General features: G+C 33.7%; 2 protein-coding genes across 2 annotated transcripts in view; both read right to left on the bottom strand.

Moving 5' to 3' along the window:
• The window catches only part of LOC141461832 (tRNA dimethylallyltransferase), a 498,974-nt gene that overhangs the window by 411,420 nt on the left and 64,087 nt on the right, over positions 1-23,467 (bottom strand). The window lies entirely within an intron of this gene.
• Positions 7,430-10,587, bottom strand: LOC141461795 (uncharacterized). The gene is made up of 2 exons (XM_074143137.1): positions 9,506-10,587; positions 7,430-9,031 (listed from the first exon to the last, which is right to left on the bottom strand). The coding sequence occupies exons 1-2, from the start codon at positions 10,218-10,220 to the stop codon at positions 8,169-8,171; spliced, it is 1,578 nt and encodes a 525-aa protein (XP_073999238.1). The 5' UTR covers positions 10,221-10,587; the 3' UTR covers positions 7,430-8,168.

Genomic DNA, 23,467 nt, shown 5'->3' with positions numbered 1-23,467 from the left:
CCTACGACCTCTACTAGAGGGTAACTTGAGAGAGAGAACATTATTAAACTGGATGGTTCGCCCATCAAGTAGAGCAAAGCGTGACTTACTCTTCCAAGAGAAGAACTCGGTCACTGTGCTATCCTAGAACAATTCAACAAAAGCGATTCGACCATCAATATTGGGCAGCCAAACTAGTACCAAAAATCAATTCTAGAAAACATGAAATGAACTTGTATTTAACGTTTAGATTCCGGCGCTTAACACCTTACACTTCCGAGTTTGGTACCATAAATGGTTACTTGTGTCCACTCTTAAAGTAAACAGAAAAACAAAAAAAAATTGGTGCATTTCCACGAAATTATTTACTAGTGCAAGCAAAACTGCAGCAGCTGCATTTTTTTTAATAGTAATAAATTGCAAGATATTCGATGGTTTTCAAGAAAAAAATAAAATAAATATTTGAATGTAATCTTGTACGTATATGAATTTGTAATATAATAATATTTATATTAGGAATCAATTCAGCGAGGAATCGGTCCAGAACAAAAAACAAAAAAAAACTCGCGTCTTTTTTCCAAAAACTATTCGGCAAATTTATTACCTTCTTCAGGGCCAAGATATTATAAATAAAACAAATACAAGAATTTAGAATATTAAAGCACTGACTACATTAGAATATTGAAGCACTGACTACATTAGAATATTGAAGCACTGACTACATTAGAATATTGACTAGAACATTGACTACAAATACACATATTAATATATCTTAATTAATAAATCTAATGATTATAATTTATATCATTTCTTACAGATTCTAAATTCTTGTATTTGTTTTATTTGTAAAATCCATGCCCGGAAAAAAAGGCAATAAATTTACCAAAACGTTGGCAGAAAGACGGAGTTGTTTTTTATTCTGGACCATTTCCTTGCTAAATTGAATCCTTAATACTTGAACGTATAGGAAAACGCTCTTTTGCGTTTAAGATTAGAGCACAATATTATGTTTGTAAACATCAGTTTATTGTCAGCGTTTTGAAGTTAATCGAGCTTCTTTTTGGTTAGAAACGAAAATAATCTTTCCTTTAGTTCTATTTTTAATTTTTAACACGAATGTTAGGATTTTTTTTTTGCATTTCTTATTTCAAATATTGCATTAACATTAATTTATGTTCATTTTTTTTTCCAAGAAAAAGTGTAAAGCAAGCCGTAACTAACACCACCACACACAGACACAGTTTGAGGAGGCAGGCCTACTTCCTATCAGAACAACGAACCCCAACGGCGGTCGGTTGCCAAAGTTTCTATTAGTGTCCCTAGCCAGAATGAGACGCCCCGTGCTGTACGCATCTATTTCTAGACTTACACTATATAGTTGCATCAGTTACAAAAAAAAAAAAAAAAAAAAAAAATAAGTGTAACGTTCAGATTTAACACTTGTTCCTCGTGTAATTTAGTTTTTCTTTTTTTAACACATTTAATTTTTTGTATCATAATATTTAAGGCGTTCCAATATCAGAACATAAAATGACATTCTACTAAACCTGCTCTCTTATTCCCAACTCCCTGATTCATAGAACAATTTTTTAAAATACATTTAAAACGTTATTTTGTTCCAATTACAACTATGGTGACTTGCAAGTTTGAAATGAACAAACCTTTTTTAAATCGATAAGTTTAAAAATCAATATGGAACACTATTAATATAGCCAGTAGAGGGAGAGTGGATGAAAAAATGTTTAGTCGTTAAGCATAAGAAATAAAATGGATTTGAATTATAGATTTTTGTTATCCTGCTACTTATAAGGTAACAAAATACAGTAATATTGGAAACGATTTGATCCAGAGCTCCTTTAAAATGAGTTTTCTTGAAAAGTGTTTCAAATAATTTCTGTCTTAAGTGTTATAACGATAAATAAGATCGTGGACATATTTTTTGTCGAAATACACCATCATTAGCTCGGCTACAGAAATGTGGAAATCGGTAAAAACATGATGGACCACTCGCACGACCTTTTCCTTATCATAATTTGCGTAATTACATTTTCTCAGACTGAGAAAATTAGTAAATTTTCAGATTGAATTTATTGTAATAGTCAACATGGTCAGAATGATCAAAATATTACTGTTAAATTTATTAATATAACTGTTAAATTAGTTAATATTACTGTTAAAGGTCGACTATCCCCCTCAACCAAAAATACAATTAATAGAATTTTTCAAAATTTGTACGTGTCCTTTTTCTGAGCAAAACCTAGAGGGAACTAGAAAAGTCTAATCAGTAAAGTGGCTATTTTATCCACAAACTTAGGCTTACAAAAAATACTCCCAGTCAGCAAAACCCGTTTTTTTTTTGGGACCTGGAAAACCCAAAACGGATTATTTCAGAGAAAACTCAATTTTGAAAAATTTTGTAATGATAATAATACTAGCTTTGTACCTAGTAAAGAACGGGAAAACTGTTTTTCCTGTAGTGCAACTAGTGTAACAAAAGAAAAGTTTGCATTCATCGTGGAAATTAGATCTAGGTAGTAGAATAGTAAATAAAATTTACGTTCAAAAGAGTAGGAAAAACTGAAAAACTTCCCATTAAATTGTGAGTGTTTTAAGCAGTAAACCAGAGGGATACACCCCTTGTCCAAACGATAATGGTCTAGTGCGGTGCAGAGAAAGAGGGGACACGCCTCTGTATGTTCAGGGATGCAAAAAAAAAGTAAAAAAGAGAAAGAGAAAACAGCCGCACGTTAATTAGCAAGGCGCTTCGGCTCAAAGGGCAGTCAGGTCCACCTTGAGGCGCATAAATCCCTAGAAATGTCAGAGTGGTAATGTACAGTCCAGAGAAGGACGAATTCCTCTCTGGAGGAAAAGGAAATAATAGCGGAAATTCCCACAGAGATTTCCTTCTCAACGCAAGTTCTTTAAAGAAAAAGCACATTGCAATAAGTAAACAATAATTATGTTTGAATATGAACGGTGACGGGTAAAATATTTGGCGAACATTCCGCACTTTTAAGGTACCATTTCTGCAAAAATTGCAGTTCCTGGCGACCAGTTTAATTTCAAACTTCTTTCAAGCGATCTTTTTTTTTAAATAAATTTTCATTCTTTGAAAAAATTTGTCTGTCTTAGTGTTAATATAGCTTAAAAATGATTTTCTTCATACCAACATTTCGGTAAATAACTGTCAACAGTTTTGATGATGCAGCTCAACATTAAACTCCACAAATTTTACAATACCCTGAAGAAGGTAATATATTTACCGAAACGTTGGTATGAAGAAAAAAAAATTTCGTTTGTGAATTTGTTGAACGCACCTCAGTATTCCCCAAAATCAACAATTAACAACGATCAAAAACCAAAACTAATCATAGCTTAAAAATATTTAAATAGAGAATCCCTACACCAAAAGACTTCCTAGGAAATAGTTACAATTAAAAAAGGAATACCTTTGGAATTGTTATTAGAATAGAATAGAATAGAAAAGAAATTTATTATTCTGGGATTAATAAATTAATCTGTCCCCTAAGAATAAAAACAGGTACAATTAGAGGCCTTAATAGTTTGGCCTGTGATTAAATAGAAAATATACGTAAGTATTTACAAAAAGTGAAAATTAAAATAACAATAGAAATTAAGGAAATAATTTAAAACAATTAAAATTTCGGAGGAAGCTGAATAGAAAGGAGATAACTGAATAGGCGGGATTTAAAGATAGATAGGGTAGGAGCATGGCGGACAGATGATGGTAAGGAGTTCCAGAGAGAGGTAACACGTATTAGGAAGGACTTGTCAAAGGATGAGGTACGGTGAGAGGGAATATAGAGATCAGATGAGCGAGATCTAGTATTACGGGAATGGATCGAGGATTTAAACTTAAAGAGTTGAAAAATATAGGATAGCCTTTGAGACTGGATGACTTGAAAAAGGAAAGAAGCCAAAAAACACTGACGGTGATAGACGGGAAAAAGCCACATCAACTCGTTGTAGCAGTGCAAAATGCGGAGTCTCTGGAAATGCTGAAAATAAATCTTATAAAGCAGTTCATGAGGCGCTCGAGCTTAGCTTCAATATCACCAGAAAGACCGCCAAACACTGGAACAACCAAAGTCGAAATGGGGGAAAATAAGACAGGAAACTAGGAGTTGCCGGGTCTTAATTGGAAAAAAGGTGACGGGAACTATTAAACTGTTTTAGGATATGGATGGAACGACGAGAGATTTGGGGAACATGGTTTTTCCAGGATAAAGGTAACCAGGCAAAAAATAAAACTTGGACTATTTCAGTTTCCGGACAAATTGAGAAACCATACCATAAAGTGCCGGAAAGGAATCTCCCTTTAGTCTTTTCTTTCACTACCGAGGAGCTTTTACCACTGACAATACAGCGTTGTCTTTAACGAGAAACTGGGGGGTTAGCACGAAAAACAAGGCTATGGACGCCAATTTCTTTAGTTGTGATCACACCCTGATTTAAAAATGAAATCAAAATCAATTCGCCGCCCTAAGCATGATTTATACTACAAAAAATCTGGGACAAACACATGCGTCTACCTCAAATTTCTGTTCTGAAGGTCCTTTCCAACTTGGAATTCCTTACTAAGTGCTACTTGGTCGAGTAAGAATTCTCAGGTTTTTTTTGGAAAACTGCTTTTTAGATTCACGGCTAACAATTGGTGTGGTCCATAGTACCACTCTCGCTCAAACTCCAACTGTAATTTCACTTCCATCGCACCATCATAAAAAGAAAAGAAAGCGTTCAAAATGGACACTCCTGAGGCCAGAGCGATCACATCACTGCTTCCTAAAAGAGAGTATTAAAAAAGGGAAAGGAACAATTAGGAATTTGATTCCAAATTGTTATGAGGACCGCTACATATCAGTTTGTTATTAGAAAGTGGTATTAAGAACTGAAAAAGAAAAAGTTTTTGGTCCATATCTTTTGACTAATAACTCGTTAGATACAAAACTTTGTTGAGAATCTAATTCCAACTTAGTTATAAGTATATTAAAGGGAATTTCGGCAACCTTTGATTTCCCATTATCCCTTCTCAAGTGTTTAAGATCAGGATAAGCTGTATACATAATTTAATCTTTTATGTGTGGGATTTTTTTCATTTCCTTTATTTATAGTCGTAAATATTCTTTTCTGTGAACTTGGGTGAATAAACTGCACAGTCGCATCAGATTAGCTTTTCAAGACTATTAAGATGTTGCATGCTTTAAGTGGAAAATGTTCCGTTAGATTTGGCTCGAAACAATCCAATTCATCGAATGTAAAAGATAAATTATTGAGAAGCTATTTTTGTCAAGGAAAAAAGTAAATAAATAGATAAATAAAGAAATAAATATTTTTTTGTCCTTGTTTTTTGGCCTCTTGTACTTAGCAAATCAGCCACTTACATGTTGGGTGTTCCAGAACAAATATCTTTGTGTGTTAAAATATCCAAAATAAAATCAATGATTATCTTCTAATAAATGTTAACTTTGTTGTCTTCTTTAAATCCCTTGTTTAAGTTATTTTGAGTTTTGGTTTTTGCTTTCTCAATTGTCTATAAATCCTATACATGACGAGCGTCTTTAGAATTTTGATTAATTACAGCATTATCCTGATGTGTTTTATGAATTCAAAGAGTAAATGATGTCATCATCAGATGCAAGTATAGTGTTTAGATTGTCAGGTAAGGGTCATCCAGTCGCTAGAACAGTCGTCCTCCACAATCTTTGTTAGCATATTCCAGAATTAGGTGGTTGTGGCGTCTGCTTTTTGATTCAGAAGTACACGAACACTTGTGCGGGGTGTTTCTGAACACCAATCCTGGCTAGATAAATAAATAAGAACAGTAAAATTGGTGGTACCGAAAGTGGCATTTTATTAGTATTAACCACTTCAGCTTAATGTTACCCCAAATGTGATTTTACAGAATTTATTGTTTTTAAGCCCTTATTTAAAAAAAATAAAAAACAATTGGACGATTATTTAAACTTTTACGGCAAAATTTGATTAAAAAACTAGTGTCTACATTTCATATACAGGGTGACCAAAGTTACATGCTCCACCCACTTTTTTTTTTTAACGGCGGGAAATTTCTAAAAAATAAAAAACACGTATTTAATCATTTTTAGTCTAGTTTATTTTCAGTGATTGACCCATTTTTTTAAACCCCTGTATCTCGAGATACAGCATCCAACTATTGTTTTTCAAATGAAACGTTATATTTTTTGTTGCATATTTTTGTAGTATTTGAGCTCCTAAAAACAACAAAAAAATTTTTTTTTGAAATCGGTTAGGTTTTTCAAAAGTTATGGTAATTTAAAATATGAATAACAAACAGTTTACTGTCAAAATTAAGTTATTTTTTTTTAAAGAATCTGTTCAAACTGGGTACAACCAACGGATAGGCAAGCCAAAATCTGGACTCCCACGCTTTGCTTGTAGCAGCACTTATGGTAGCGAAGTCATGATCTTCATGATCTATGGCACGAAGCGAGAATAGCCGTAGTCGGCATCGCTCATCTTAGATGTTGAGGCAATTTATATTAAAAAAAAAAAAAAAAAAAATTGTGCATCATCACATATAAAATTGAGGTATTTTTTTTTTAAATAACCACATGTTAAAAAAGAAGAAAAAATAATAATAAAGAGCATTTATTTCTTATAAAACTCAATGACAATTTTAGTTCACTAAAATTCTTCGGATAGAAAATCTTTTGCTTCAACTTTATAAAAAGAAGACAAAAAAATATGCCTTTTTTTAATACACAAATTAATAATTCCAATCCAAACTCATTCTTAACTGCATTTTCTTTGAATATAGATTTAAACGTTCATATGCAAATACAATGCCAGCAACAACACTTATTATGCACAGAGGAAAAGGTATGCAAAAAAAGAATAAAATGAAATTGCATTCCTCAAATAATTAAGGCGTTAATGAATACTATACCAGCAAAAATGTTTGCTGGATTCTCCTCTAGCTTTTGAAGTTGGCCGCTATTTTCTCAATAAGAGAAACATAACATTTTGCTGATAAACAACTTCTTTCAATTAATGGTAATAATAATGGGCTGCTATTAAATTAAAATTTATTGCAAATTAGCTGCGAATAAAAAAAAATCATTTATCTTTTTATTTTGCGCTGCAAATTTCGTATGTCAGATAAGCTTGTCTTGAATTTTTAATTACAGCTTATGCAAATAATTTATATATATAAAAAAAAGAAGACTTTTGCTCTGTACCAAGTTTACTTGGTATTTTACAATTAAAATAAAAAAATTAAATTAGACTGTACTTAATTATTTTTTATGCAAAGAGATTTACAAATTTTTCAAGAAAAAATGTGAAAACATTTAAACTTTCAAGTGAATTTAAGTTAAAACTGAAAATAATATTTTATCGAATTAGTTGATTAGTTTAATAATATACCTTCAATAACATGCCAAAGTTCATGCTTTAAACATTTTTTTCAAACCTAAGGATGATATTCCCACGAATATTTTATCACTTACCAATTTATTTTTTTTTTTAGCACAAAACAAAAATACGCAGTATGAAAAACTTGTATATTTATTTTTTTAATCATTTAGTGACAACCTTCAAAATCATGCCTACTGACCTAAATAGTTTGGTTGGCACCTTACAGTCTACACAGGAATAAGGAAATAGAATTAAAACTAATTTCCAGTTTGTTTATAGTAATCATTTTTTTTAATATATCTTTACTTTAAAAAAAAAAAAAAAAAAAAAATGCATTTTCAAATAATACAAAAGGAACTATATATAAAGAACTGTTTTTTGGAAAAAAAAAATACAAAATTTACACGACAAAAACTTAAGTACACTTCTAAAAATGAATAGAACATAATAAAAATAATTAAAAAAAAAGGTGCCCTGTGGAATGTGAAGTTAGTAAAAAAATTTATTTTTTATAATATTGTATTTTCAAATTTTTATTTTTTAAGATTTCAGGCGTATTACTAGAAAAATAAGAAAATAGCACCAGACAAGGCACAAGGACTAACAACAAAATTTAATCCCTTAATTCTTTCATGTGTTTTTTACTAAACTATTTACAGCTATTTACATATGGTAACATGGCAACAAAATTATTTATTTTTTTTTTAAATTTTATTTACAAAACTTTGGTATGGGGAAAACAAAAAAAAAAAACAAAAAAACTAAAAACATGTTCACCGATGGGCAGCTAACGATCGTCTCAGTTTAGATAATCTTGAACGCAATTTCTCCTGTTCATGGTGTAATGACATAACTTTTTGCGCAAGACTACGCTCTTGAACAGTTAACTGGCGGACATAAACAGCTGAATCCTTTAATATATTTACTTTTGCAGCACGTTTTGATTCTTTTAAGGATGGTATTAATATACGTAAATCTTCAAAAGCGTTTCTCAAACCTATCCGTCTCATTCGTTCCATATTATTGTGTAATGAACGTTTTTCACTATCTGTTTCAGAATCTGTTGAAAATCTAGATTTCTTTGAAGATGATGTCGTCGAAGTTACAGTTGTCCGTCTCCATGTCCGTCTATGGTGCGGATGATGGTATCTGGGCGTGGTGGTTGGATTATATGAGGAGTTAACGTTACTCATTGAACCAGTTGAAGGCATAACTCTGCTATTCAACAAGGCTTGTTGTTGTTGTTGTTGTTGTACAAATATTCTTTCTTCTTCTTCATCATCATCATCATCAGAATCGCCTCGTTTTCTTTTCCGTCTGCCAGGGCCATTGCTTAATCTTCTATTTACTGAACGGCTAGCAGACAATAATTTGTTGGTAGTTATCGCTGAAGCAACTGTATCTTGTAGTTCACGTCTTAGTTCCCTACTTGGATTGTATGGTAGGCTATTTGGCTGATTACGTACTCTCACAGTACCAGTGGTATTATTTAATGAAACAACGTCTATTTCTTCTTCTTCTGAATCTTCATCTACATGTTCTTCACCCTCTTCCTCTTCATCACCTGCTTCCTCATCATCTTCATCCTCCTCCTCTTCTTCTTCTTCGTCTTCTTCCTCCTCCTCCTCCTCCTCCTCTGCAACACGACAAACAGATCCGGTCAAGGACTCAAGGTCACTAACCTTGGGGGCGGTCGATAGGACCACGCCCTGCAGTAATGTCACGTGGGAACAGTTCCCTTCATTCTCTCTCTCTTTTTAACTCTCCACCCTTTACACTAAACTACCCGGTCTCAGTCATTTTTATTCTGATTTTTTTTTTTTTTTTTTTTTTTTTAAAGGGGATTTCCTAATAATTAAATTTTACAAAAAAATGTTATTAATAAAACAATCAAAGAAATAAAAAACAATCCGCCTAAGTATGTAAGAAAATTATTTTAATCACAATTGAATTTAAGTTTTATTTCAATTGACTTTTACGAAATATAAAAATAAAATAAAAAAATTATAATCGCAGGAAAATTTGGAAAAAATGCACCTGAGTCGGGCGTTCGCAATCACACACGTTAAACGTCTATTCAAAATAAATTTACAAATAATAAACTACTCACCAGAATCTGACGGTGTTTGCACTCCAAGATCATCAAGTCTGACAGATTTATCATAATTATGATCAAATTGGACATTTAAATTTGTTGTCTGATGCAGCGGCTGTTGAATAATCTGTCGCCTGACGCTAACTTGATTGGTGACTTCTGATACAGGTACAACAGGAACTGTTTTCTTGTCATCCTCTTCAGATTCGGACAATGACGGCGGGGTTTCCGGTCGTGTTGGTTCCGGCATTCGTGTACGTGAATTTATTAACAGACTACGCCCAACCGTTTTCTGTACGATAACACCTTTTCTTCTCGGCTCCCTTTTCGGTTTTTCAATTGTGTTTGTTTTAATGACAGCCGTAATACTATTGTTTGTAGTAGGGGCGATAGGTGCACTTACTGTCGTAGGTGGACGCACGACCGGCGTTGGAGGCGGCGGCGGCGGTGGCGGAGGAGTCGGCAAAGTGCCGGCAACTAAGGTCTTATGTTCCTTACTTAAGCACATGCCAGCCCACATGCAATCGTGGTGTCGTAATACATTGCTAGGATCATTGCTACACACGGCCGACTCCAACAAACTTTCTAAATCATCACCAAGATCTGGCAATTCTTCAAATTTTCTCCAAAAATCTTCAGATACATCGTACATTTCCGGCAAAGGCCCAGCTGCTTCCCTCCAATCCCATTCGGAAGCCTGAAGGTCTAAATCCCACTCAAACACTGGCATATTATTCTATACTTAGAATAATATACAAATATGATCACTAAATTTCACAAAACACATAACACAAAATCCCAAATGCGTTGTCAGTTGTCTTAATAGGAATAAGTGGCAGCTATGTTGGTGTGGAGTGCCTGCACACTTACACTAGTACTGTTAGAGCGAGACTGAACTTCGGCTGCCTTGCACTCAGCTCTAAATACACATCCGCGCCATAGCCGGCCAAGCTGTAACAAGCCTCAGCCCTTTTAACACTTCTTTCTCAATAAATACGCGTTTTCAACATTTAAACTTATCGATACATAATTAATAAAGATAAAAATAGTATTATCGTTGAAGAAATAACAAATGTCACTGCATACTATCACAATAAACACTAAAAATGTATGGGACTACTTTTCTTGCGCGCTACCTAGAGTGGGGATGACGTACTCTATACTACTACAAACATTCACAACTCACGCGCCACCATATTGCTTTTATAAAATATCTTTCAATTTGTTTTATTTATATTAATAAACTGTTTTATTAACCAATTACACTTTTAATAAGGTTTTTAATGCAAAATCTAATAAAATATAAAAAATCCGGCGCAGATCAAGTACTAAATAAAAAGTATTACACAACTTATACCCTAGTAAATCAATTCATTAAAAAGAAAAAAAAAAAATAGGCGGGGATTGCGACAACGTAAAACTGTTTCGTAGCAATTAGAAATGATTTTCTCACAATGAAATTATCATTAAATGATGTTTTTACAAAATATATAGAGTGTTATCTAACAAAAACAGTGAGTTTATCAATGTTCTAGGGCAACGCCCACAAAATTCCCGCGAAATATGACACTCCTAGCTGTCATTCGTGCCAGGTACAGTTATGGCGCCTGCCGCAACTAACTTGAAAGATTGTGAATTAAATATCAGTTAGTTATCTAAATTATTATTTTTATCAATAAATTGAAAACTTCGTCACAAAAAGCAAAAAAAAAAAGAAGATATCTTATTAACTCTACGCAAACATTATTTGTTAATGGATAAAAACTAAGAGGTACTTTAAAAACAATGATATTCAGATTTAAAGCCCAACAAGCGAGTTTTAAATTTCATTAAAAGACATTTATTAATAATGATAATATTTAATGAAATATCTAACTACCATAACGTAAATATTGCAGTTTATTTTGAATTTTTTTAATTCAAATTAATACGTAAGATTTTCAGAACATAATTTTGGTGCGAAAACACACAAGTGTTTCTCTTATCAAAATTGACGTAATATTTTTTTTTAAACCATGAATTTTGGCAAAAAAATAAAAAAAGCGGCACAATACAATCGATCAAATTTTATCGATTTTCTTCATATATGAAATTTTGATTACTAAATGAATTCCAATCATTGTTAAATGAATTGCCATGAATTATGTGCTTAACACTGCATTGCCAATGCTCGAACTTAGTCAGTTATTGCCAATGTGGAGTCATATTGACTCCATAATTTATTTTTATATTTTTTTAAATTGATTTCAATTTTTAATAATAAAATTTACATTAAAGGATGAGAAAGAATAGGAATTAAGAACGAAAAAACAAATTTTGCCTACAAATCGGCTTTAACATTTCACGCAGAAGGAATTAACTTCAACTTAGGATCGCAGTAATTTCAGTACTTTCTAGAACCCTGATTGACTGCCTTCTGATGAGGGACTTTCTCATTTTTTTAATTACATTCACTATTTTTTCAATTACTGTGAGCTGTTGACACGGATCGGAAATTACCCAATTCGCTGCAAGTTTTTTACTGCAATTCGGACAGAAAATCAATTCTAGAAAGAGGCTTTTTTTTTGTTCCTTGATACTTTCTATGAAAATTATGTAAATTTATCAAATAAGCATTTAGGCAATAATCTGGAGTCAAGATAATAACTGAAAATCTTCTTATATTACCAATCAGGAGTCGAAATGACTCAAGATATATTTACGAGTAATGCAAATCTGGAGTCAAAATGACTCTTTTGATTCAAGTAAACTAATCTGCAAAAAGAAACTAAGAATGGTCTTCAGCTCGTGACTATCGAATGGTGAAAGAGTGGGGATGGCATATCTAAGAGCATTTCGGGATAGCTATAAGATGTGGGAAAACAAGAGACCATTCCTATTTTTTTTTGGAGTCAAATTGACTTCGGATTGACAATGCGGTGTTAAATGCTTAAATGATACATTATAGATAAGCTTAACTACACTGCTAACCCCAGAGTTGCCTTAAGTAGCCTTTATGCAGGAAAATAGCTTTAGATTAATCTTATGTATCTATGTGAGTTCTGGTAAGCATAAAAAAAAATGTCAAATGAAATCAGTGGAGCCGTTTTTCAGAGATAGGCTCATCAAAATTAGCATTTCTAGTCGGCAGATTTTCATAAAAAGTTTATCAATAGGTGTCAAAGTTTCGAAATATCAAATTCGAGAATTTCCTCCTATTTTTCCGATATTTTTAGTTAGGCAACACCTGCACACATACACAAACTAACTGTTTTGAACAATCTGCACGATTACAGTACCTAGAAGCAAGAGAAAATAATTAAATAAAGAACGCCTATTCAGCTTGAACCTAAGTGTAACCTCTGTTTTTCCTGCATATTGTTTGCAAAAAAAAAAATTTCAGCAATAACAGTAGAAATACGTTTCTAGTAATCAGAACAGCTGAACTGGTCTATTTGTAAGCGACACGTGTCAACAAGAAGGGGTCAACAAATCGTTATTTAGCAAATGCACTTATTCTTTGTAACGTAAAAAAAATTTATCAAGGTATATACTCTTTTTTTTTTAACCATTTCAGAACGAAGCATTTATTAGGGCTGTTTTGAGTTTTGAATTTTCAAAGAAAACACGCGCTTTAAGATCCCTTGCGGGCGAATATTGTTATCTTACTAATGAGTCTGTTTGTCTGAAAGTATGTAAATCTAACCCCAAAATGGGGAATCGCAGGGTAGAAATTAGGATATTCGGTTTAAAATCCTAACCTGGAACACCATAAAGTAAGTTTTTCGATAAATGGGATCCACTTTAGGATATCAATCTCACTTTTTTTTACTCTAAAAAGTAGGAGTAGGCTTTGTAATCGTTCTGATTTATCGATTTTTACAAAAAATATCGATTTTCAATAGGCATTTTCTAGAGTAGGGGTAAAGTTTTGTTTTTTATCCAAATTCTTGAGCGTGTTTGTTTTTTATGAATCCATGGTAACTTAAAAACTAACCTTATAATTTTTATGTTAATCTGTATCTACGAGGGGGTACCCAAAAATAACCGGAATTGCGTTGCCGCGCATGGAGCTTATGTAGTACGCATTTCTGCCGCTAGACGTGTATAGCGCAATTCCTTGCCAGTTCAGTCCTGCCTGTGTTGTCTGCCTGGCTTGTTCTGTTCATCTGCAGTGATTGTTTTTACCAGCGCTGTTTTGTTCTTTTTTCGTTTTTTATGATGGCAAGTTTAAGTGAACAACGTGCAGCTCTGAAATTTTGTTTTCTACTCGGCAAAAATGCTGCTGAAAGTGTTTTCATGTTGAAAACAGCTTACAAAGATGACGCTATGGGAAAAACTCAAGTATACGAGTGGTTTACTCGGTTTAAAAATGGCGACATGTCGATTGATGACAAACCTCGTTCTGGACGTCCATCAACTGCCCGAATCGACGAAAATGTTGAAAAAATTCGAGAGCTGGTGTTCACAGACCGTCGACAGACAATTGATCAACTGTCAGAGAGTAGTGGGTTATCTTGGAGCTCGGTTCAGCGAATTTTAACGGAAGATTTGGGGATGAAAAGGGTTGCTGCCAAGTTTGTTCCTCGAGTTCTGACTGACAATCAAAAAGAACATCGAGTTGAAACATGTCGTGCTTTGAAACTACAGCTTGAAACTGATCCAGACTTTCTGTCAAAGGTCATTACTGGTGATGAGTCATGGTGCTATGGTTATGACCCAGAAACAAAGCAACAGTCGAGCCATTGGAAGACGTCATCTTCACCCCGACCAAAAAAATGTCGTCAAGTCAAGTCAAACATCAAAACAATGCTGATTTGCTTTTTTGATGCCAAAGGCGTAGTCCATTCAGAGTTTGTCCCCCCAGGTCAGACCGTCAATCAAACCTTGTATTTGGAAGTTTTGAAAAGATTGCGCAATAGTGTTCGCCAAAAAAGACCCGATTTGTGGCAAACAGGATACTGGTTCTTCCACCACGACAATGCACCTGCACACACAGCCATCTCTGTTACACAGTTTTTGGCTAAAAATGGCATGGTTCCGCTGCCCCACGCACCTTACTCGCCTGACCTGGCTCCGTGCGACTTTTTATTTCCACGCATGAAAAAGGGCATGAAAGGTCACCGATTTGACAACATTGAAGAGGTCAAGAAAAAAACGAAGAAGGAGCTGTCAGCCATTTCTAAAGATGACTACAAAAAATGTTTCGAACAGTGGAAACACCGGTGGGACAAATGTATTCGTTGTAATGGAGAGTATTTTGAAGGGGATAAGGTTGTTCTGTAAAAAATTTGTAAATAAATAGCTTTTAAAAAATAATTCCGGTTTTTTTTGGGTACCCCCTCGTATATTACTGTAATAGTTCTTTTGTAAAGACCCTGAAAAAAGGTAATAGATTTACAGAAACGTTGGTGAGATGAAACAAAATTTGTCTTTGAATTTATTGATTGACAATGCACCTCAATATTCCCAAAATCATCAATTTAACAACAGTTGAAAACCAAAACTAACCGTTTCAAAAAAAAGGTTTAAATTTGTAAATTAGCTTAGGCACTAGCAGTGGATCACATAGTTCGGTTTTATTCAAAATCTGGGTACTAGAAGTATCAATTTACACAGCAGGTTTTTCAAGAAAACTCTCTAATACTTTTATTTAAACCTTTTTTCCAGGATTCTATTTAGAGAATTTCCACCAGTAGTTTTGGTTTGGCTTCACTCTAATGTGATTTTTTCTTTTTTAGTAATGTATGATCCTATCTATTGTGCGCTGTTTGTAGGGGGGAAAATATGCTGCTAAAATCGAGTTAAAAGGGAATTCAGCAACCGGAAGAACGTCTTTATTCAATGGATAATCCTCTTTCTCAAAAAATAAATCCTAGGATTTTCTGTAAACTTGGTATGTACATCACAATCACGTAAATTTATAATTTTTTTTTTTAGAAAAATTAATTTTAAGGGAGTCCTTAGGGAAGGATTTCCTGTAAGGATTATATTTGTAATGAATGGTTTTAGAAACTTTATAATGTTGGTAAGAATTGAAATGTTCGAAGTTTTGCAGAAAATTTTGTGCGTGAGAACCTTGAATTGTTGTCTAGGCAATTATTAATATTATTTATAATAGTATAAAATTGATGGAGAGGATTAGCTGAGTGGTTAGCGAATACTGGATTCCAACAAGTAGATCACGGGTTCGAATCCAGCATCTGGCCTTTAGATTTTTCTCTTCCTAGGTGCTAACTTATAGTTCAATGTCCGGTGGTGGATATTGTTGTCTGTAATGAGAAAACACTGCCTTGGAGACTGGTAGTGCACTGAAAAAAATCTCTGGGCACCAATAACGTCAGATTTTGACCGCGCCTTAAAAAAAATGAAGTAATAATAATAAAAAAAAAAGCATAATATTAGCGTGAGACATGGTTGGAGCAATTTTTTTAGCATACCTCAATCGAAACATATCAGTAAGCAGTGGTTTGCTCGAGAAGTACGAGGGTCGTTTGAAAAGTCCGTGCAAAAATAAAAACTACTTAATTTTTTGGGGTAAACCTTTTTTATTTTTCAACATAGTCTCCTTTTAGGCTTATACACTTCGTCCAACGCTGCTTTAGTTTGTTGATCCCTTCCGAATAATAGGATTTGTCCAAGTCTGAAAAATAGTCATTCGTTTCTGCAATCACCTCCTCGTTTGAATAAAATCTTTTTCCCGCCAGCCATTTCTTCATATTGGGGAACAAATAGTAGTCCGAGGGAGCCAAGTCTGGAGAATAGGGGGGATGTGAAACGAGTTGGAACCCTATTTCCATTAATTTTGCGACCACAACTGCTGAGGTGTGAGCTGGTGCGTTGTCGTGATGGAAAAGGACTTTTTTGTGGGCCAATCGTGGGCGTTTTTCTTGCAGCTCGGTTTTCAAACGGTCCAATAACGATGAATAATATGCACCTGTAATAGTTTTACCCTTTTCCAGATAGTCGATGTGGATTATTCCTTGCGAATCCCAAAAGACAGTCGCCATAATCTTTCCGGCCGAAGGAACGGTCTTCGCCTTTTTTGGCGCAGATTCCCCCTTGTTAACCCATTGTTTAGATTGTTCTTTGGTCTCAGGAGTGTAGTGATGTATCCATGTTTCATCCACAGTGACGAAACGACGCTTAAAGTCCTGCGGATTCTTCTGGAACAGCTGCAAACCGTCCTTGCAACACTTCACACGATTCCGTTTTTGGTCAAGCGTGAGCAATCGCGGCACTCATCTTGCGGATAGCTTTGTCATGTCCAAATGTTGATGCAAATTATTATGTACCCGTTCATTCGAGATGCCCACAGCACTAGCAATCTCACGCACCTTCACTCTTCTGTCATCCATCACCATATCATGGATTTTATCAATGATTTCTGGAGTAGTAACCTCAACAGGGCGTCCAGAACGTTCAGCGTCAATTGTGCCCATATGGCCACTCCGAAAATTTTGAAACCACTTATAAACTGTTCTAATCGAAGGTGCAGAGTCACCATAATGTTTATCAAGCTTCTCTTTAGTCTCCTGAGGCGTTTTGCCTTTCATAAAGAAGTGTTTAATCAACACACGAAATTCTTTTTCGTCCATTTTTTGAAAATCACTCGACTTCCTCGATTCAAACGAATGCCAAACACAAAGAAATAGACCGATCTGGCTGAAACTTGGTGTGTGTTCTTCCAAGAGATGCTACTAACTAAACATAACCTCGATACGCGCCAGTAGTGCTATCTCTCTGACTTTGCACGGACTTTTCAAACGACCCTCGTATGTGATGTACTAGTTGTAAGTAATAAATTTAGCTTACATTTATTGATAAATCAAGCCTTTGATGATGAAAATTGTCAAAAAACGCAAGGGGAAACATGCGTGCCACATCCTTTATGATTAAAACTGTCCGATAGGATCAGGATCCTGTTGTACTTAAGGATTGATAATCAAAAAATGCAAAAAATAAGCGTAATGTTAAGAAGCACGTAATGTTTGATAATTTTTTTTCTATTTTTCTATGAAAGATAAAATTCCTAAATTTACTTTAAAATCTAGGGCATATCCTCGTTAATAAGTATAGTTTTTAGCAACAACCCAGATCAATTAGATTTCGAGAAAAAAGTTGCCAAAAATGGGCAAAAACGGAGTTTTTAGAAATTGTTTATAACATATAAGCAATGAAATTCACCATTTTTGTAAATACCACATTCAATTCAATGAAATCTTGGAACCTCATATTTATTTCCCGTAAAAATAATGAAGAACTCGATTTAGCAATTCGACTGGATCGCTTTATTTTTTAGTAAAGAGGGAAATTTATTGCCCAGTTGGATTCTCTCGTGAAACACCAAATATTTTTTTCGAATTTTTTTCCAAAAACTTAATATTTTCTCCATCTACAAGCAAAGTGAATGTAAACAATAATTTCTGATATTGTTTAGACATCAAAGCGCATAATTGATGCTATCTGCACCGAGCTACAGGATATAATATAATGAAAGAAACAATATGAGTCAGCAATATGTAGACATAGTGTATAATAGTTTAGATAAAAATATTCCAAAATTTAATACAACACCCAATTTAGATAAGAACTACCGTTTTCTATTTAGATGAGAGATTTGTACGTACAAAGTCTGAATCGTAAAGATACTGTAACGGTCTTTCTAAGATAACAACCACTTTTTAAATAATTACTTATTTCATATTTAGTTCTCTTTCTTAATTTATCTTTTTGAAATTTATAAATAAAACTTATTATACAATTTTAATCTTTCAAACAATTAAAAATAAAATTCTGATAGAATACAAAACTTTCACCTTACAAAACATTCAACCATTTCAATCAACTAATCTTACTTTTAAAGTGGTAATTTTTAAAGCGCACATTTAATTGTTCGTAATTTATATTCACAATTTTAGGAACATAGTCGGCTTGCTAAATAGAAGGGAAAGCTTGAATGTTTTCTTGTATATACAAGGCATTGGCTCGGAAATACCCTATACCTAGAGATGAATGACATTAGAATTACTATCCCTCAATGTTAGAAATATTATTTACCAACAAAAGAACTAAAAATAGAACGTACATAGGACGGAGATTCTAAAAAGTGGGTTGCCTTACCACCATTGGAAAGGGCTTATTGGCCAAAGAGCAGGCAGGTATCTAACCTTACGGGCAAGGACCTCTGCCCAATTGTTCATTCGGTATTTCTTAGGCGCAAAATGTAAACCTTTTTTAGACTTTAGTGCTAAAATTTTGGCAAATATATGGACTTATTGTACACTCAAAAAACCTTGAAGGGAAGTATACCTTTCACAAAGAGAAATTTGACATAAAAGACATTCTAAAAATTTCCAAAATTGGACTGAGAGTGATTTTTGGTAATAACAATGTCATCAACAGATGCCCCTAAATATAATATGTATATATTATTTTTTTTAAAGAATTTTACAACTGTACAAAAGGGTTTAAGAAGTAAAAATGATGAAATGTTCATAAAGTACGTGTGTTCTCTTAGTGGCAACGTACAAACGCTGTCTAATAAGCGCGTTAGCGAGTGCCACTCCTGATATGTGATAACAGTAATTTAATACCATTGAGTTAAGTATGGAAAACAGTTACTAAGCTATTCGCATTCCTTAAATAATGACCATTACTTTCTGAAAGGCAGAAATTGGGGCAAAAAAAAACAGAAAGTAAAAAACATTCCAAAATTTGGTTTGATTTAGTTTTATTATTGAAAATCTAGTAAAAAATTTATTAAAAAACTGTCAGCAATCAATGGAGAATTTGTGTGCCAAGTAAATACAAAGAAATGATTAACCAAACTAGAAATGAAAGCATAACAAAAATGCCCCAAGTAGTCAGTGAATAAACAGGCAACAATGATTCATCAAAATTAAAGCCATTGAAAAGGCAGTCTATCGTTTAGTGAATGACATCAACCTATCCTAATAGTTTATTTAAAACATCCATCGATCTTTAAATTATTTTTTTTTTTGCCCCCACTACTGCTCACTTTTATTTATACATTACCTAATATTAGGGCATGAATCATAGTGACCTCCTTTATAAATTTCCCTTATAGGTCTTCATGGTTTTCCCTTCTACCAAGGTCATATCTAATTAAGTTTTATTGATTTCCACTTTCACTAACTTAGAGGTACGAAATTTATAGGCAATCATGCCAAATTTTCATGTCTTCTGGGTCCGAGAAGGTGGTTTTGGAAAATAGTCTCAGGAGTATGTATTTTTGTTAAACAAAATCTCAAAAACGAAACTATTTTTCTTAAGCTGAACCTTTATATTTTCAATGAATGAATAATCCCCTTTTTTCTGAGATTTACCCCCAAACTAACCTCCAAGAAAGTAATTGTCTTGGAACTTTGATGGTGGTCTGTCTATACAGCGTTTCCCAACCTGTGGTACGCATACCACCAGTGGTACGAGTGGCGAGTTGCTGGTTGGTGGTACGCGAAAAATAATCAATAATGGAGGTCATAAAAAATTAAAAAAAAAAAAAAATTAAATCATAAAAACATCGTAGAAGCGTTTTTTCCAATAATTCATAAAAATTGTTTTAATTAAAAATATTATACAGTAAAGTTGTTAATATGTACAGTAATAAGGTCAGTCTGTCTGAAGACGTACGAGGAGAAAATACAATAGCACATTTAACAGGATTTAATTTTCTTTCATGGAGTATTTTCCCGAAACCCGAAAACACAAATGATAATTGAATTTCAAGTATTTAGGAAAAGCAACATCATTATCGATAAAAGATAAAGAAAAGTTAATAGAACTATCATGTGACAGAACTTAAATGATAACTACGTAAAAATCTGCTTAAAGAGACTGTAATGAGTAAGCTCTATCCAAGCAACATTAAATTTAATTGGTACTTACAGGTAGTTGAATGCTTAAAAGAAATTAAATTAGAAGATTTGGGTACAAATACAATAATCCTAAAGAAGAACTTTGTAAATTAATTAATAATTTTGAAAAGAAAAATATGCGCGCAATTTTTAATTATTTAAAAAAGTTTTAAAACTAAGATCTTACACTTTACAAAGTTTATAAAATGAAAATGAACTTGAACTCCTCCGTAACAGATACATTGTATCTTTATACAAATAAAGATAATAATAATAAAATAACACACTCGGAGTAACAAATTTCACGAAATACAATCATTTTTACGAAGTGGTACAATTTAGCATGGTGTACTACCGTAGCGGTACGCGAGCCAAAAAAGGTTGGGCAACGCTGGTCTATAACATCGATTAGAATAATTTATCAATTGAAATTCGATTAAGAAGCATTTTTTAAAGATAGGCAGGCATCCCTCTAAAGCAATTTCCGTATAATGTGTGGTCTTAGGCTAGTAAAAGTAATTTTATTGCAATTTTTTTCAAACGAGCTTTACATCCAACCCAAATTAGGTGTAGTGGACAGAGGCGACTAGCATACTTCACTATTAAATTCTCATATTAACCATCTGATAAAATCCAAGGCCTGAGACCAGTAATCGAACCCAGTACCAACAGCAATACATCTTAGCTTCGTAGGTCTCGCCTCTAACCGCTCGGCTAACGTGGCGCCTCGGTCCTGAGTATTCTATACTGGTAAAGAAGGAGTAAATGTGCAGCTAAATTTTGCAATAGTAGGAAAAAATCGTGGTGATTTTTTATTCTCATTTAAGAAGGAGATGACTAAACCTAAACCATTGGGAAAAGTACAAAAAAAAAAAAAAAATTTAGACATGATGGAAGATAGCAGCCAGCATTGGAACTCCATAAGATGAGAAAGAAGGATGGGTAGTAAGGGAATCTCGTGGCCAGAGAATATTGCGGTATATTTTGGAAACAAGAATGGAGAACATTGAGGACATAATGATGAAAGGAGTGGTTGGAAAGGATGTAGGCAATTAGCTATTCCAGAAAAGGACTTTGAATTGGAAGGATCCTAAGGTTTTTTAAAAATTTTATTGGAGGTTTGGTTAAGCCCAAAATTCTGCTCCAGAATCCTATATCCGCCTGGGTAAGATTATGCGCTGACATGGTAGACTTTGGTTTAAGATAATTCTTCAGAATAAATCTTTTCAATTCTCTTTTACCAATCTTTGGTGTTAAGTCTGTTAGCCCCTTAAATGCTTTGTCAGTTTAAGAAATACTTTTGAAGTGATAATGTCTTCATCTTCAATTACTTTATTTAAACTGTTCTTATCAATTATTCAACTTCAGTTTTGCATCAGTTACTTTACTTATTACTATCTTATTTTTCGGATTAGGTATTCCTAAACATGTTACAGAGTGTAGTGATTCTCTTACAATTAGTTAAAGAGGCCGAAGTTTATAAATTTCCTTCCTTTACTCGGCATATATCTCGAGCTACAATACTGAAATACAATAGAGAGGATTTATCCCCTGGATAAATATTACGCAAAATGTAAATTTCAAAGTTATAATTAGTTGGGAATTTGTTTAAAACATCAGGAATAACTTAGTGGGATCAAGGAAAATACTAATTAACGATAAAAGATTTTAACTGCCAAAGGTTTTTTTAAAGTTAATCTCACGTATTGAAATAACAACACTAGAGTCTAATATTAACAACAAGCGACCACCTGTGGAATGTAAGCGAACAATACCCACAGTCTCAAGAGTGGAGCCGAGAGCGCTTAGTGCCTTGTATTAGTGAAACCACCACTCTCCGACTGTATTCTCGCTAGGCAGCGAAAATATATCTGTGTGCATGATGTTAGTTTTCATGGTAATAAGCTGAACGGCATTAACTGTTGTAATATACACCACATAATTGCGGAAATCTAGCGCAATTTACTCTTACTGCTGTAGGTGCGGCTAAAAAGTGGGCTCAAAATGAATTTTCGTCGGAAAATCGTATTTTGGGAGTAAAAAAAGAAGTAGAAAGGGGGGGGGGGTTTCTGTGGTGTGTGTGAGGTGGGGGAATGTTGGGGAAAGAGATGAGCAGGAATCGTAGGATGAACAGGAGAACGTCCTTAATAGAGGAGTTGGTGGAGGTTAGCGAAATCGTCTTCTTAATCATCCATTTTCTATGCTCTCTTGATGAGATAGGATGAATACGCTTAAAGTGGCCATTAAAATAAATCGAAATAAAATTAAAAAGAGAAAAATAAGACGAAAATTTAATTTAATTGCAAGAGCCAAATGTTACGTATTCCAAATGTTGGCGTAAGTCTGTAATGAGATTGAATTTTTATTTTACCGATTCCTCGCCAATCTTGAATCCCAAGTTTAACAATTTACGAAACCTATACAGGGTGTCCCAAGCTATATGGATAACGACTTTTTCTCGGAAACTAAGATAGCTATAAAAAAACTAAAAAATACGTGTTCCCTTAGTTTTTTGTTAGAAATCCAAATTTAATTTGTAAATTTTTTTCGGTGCTTCCAGAAGCGAGATACAGGCACCAACTTCATTTTTTCAAATGGGAAGGTGCAGTTTTTATTTCAGAAATAGATTCCTCTATTTTTTTAAAGAAAAATTTACTTGAACGGTTTTTTTCTGTGAGCGATATTTTAGAAGTTATGAATGAAAACATCATAAATTTTACTCCTCAATAATATTACAGATCATGCTCGAAATGGCCTCCACCATTAGAGATGCATAGACATGCTCTTTCCCGCCAATTGCCCATTACTGCCAAAGAAATAGATTCAGCTTTAACCGACTTACAGGCATCTATTATTATCTGCTTTAGTTCATCTACAGATGCAATCCCAGCTTGACCCCGATACACCTAGATTTAGAAATGCTTTTAGATAAGCAGAAATAAGAAAAGAAAGCAAAAAGTTATGAATAATCACCTTGTTTTTCAGGTATCCCCAGAGGAAATAGTCCATAGGTGTCAAATTCAGAACGAGGTGTCACTGAATTCCCCCCCGTGTCGATATAACACGCCCATCAAATTGCCTATCGAGATATCTCTTTACATGCCTGATGGTATTATATCCA

The sequence above is a fragment of the Rhodnius prolixus genome, unplaced genomic scaffold (genome assembly GCF_049639745.1).
Source record: "Rhodnius prolixus isolate KJV_2025 unplaced genomic scaffold, Rpr scaffold_1, whole genome shotgun sequence".
Taxonomy (NCBI): domain Eukaryota; kingdom Metazoa; phylum Arthropoda; class Insecta; order Hemiptera; family Reduviidae; genus Rhodnius; species Rhodnius prolixus.
This window is presented reverse-complemented; position numbering and strand designations above follow the sequence as displayed.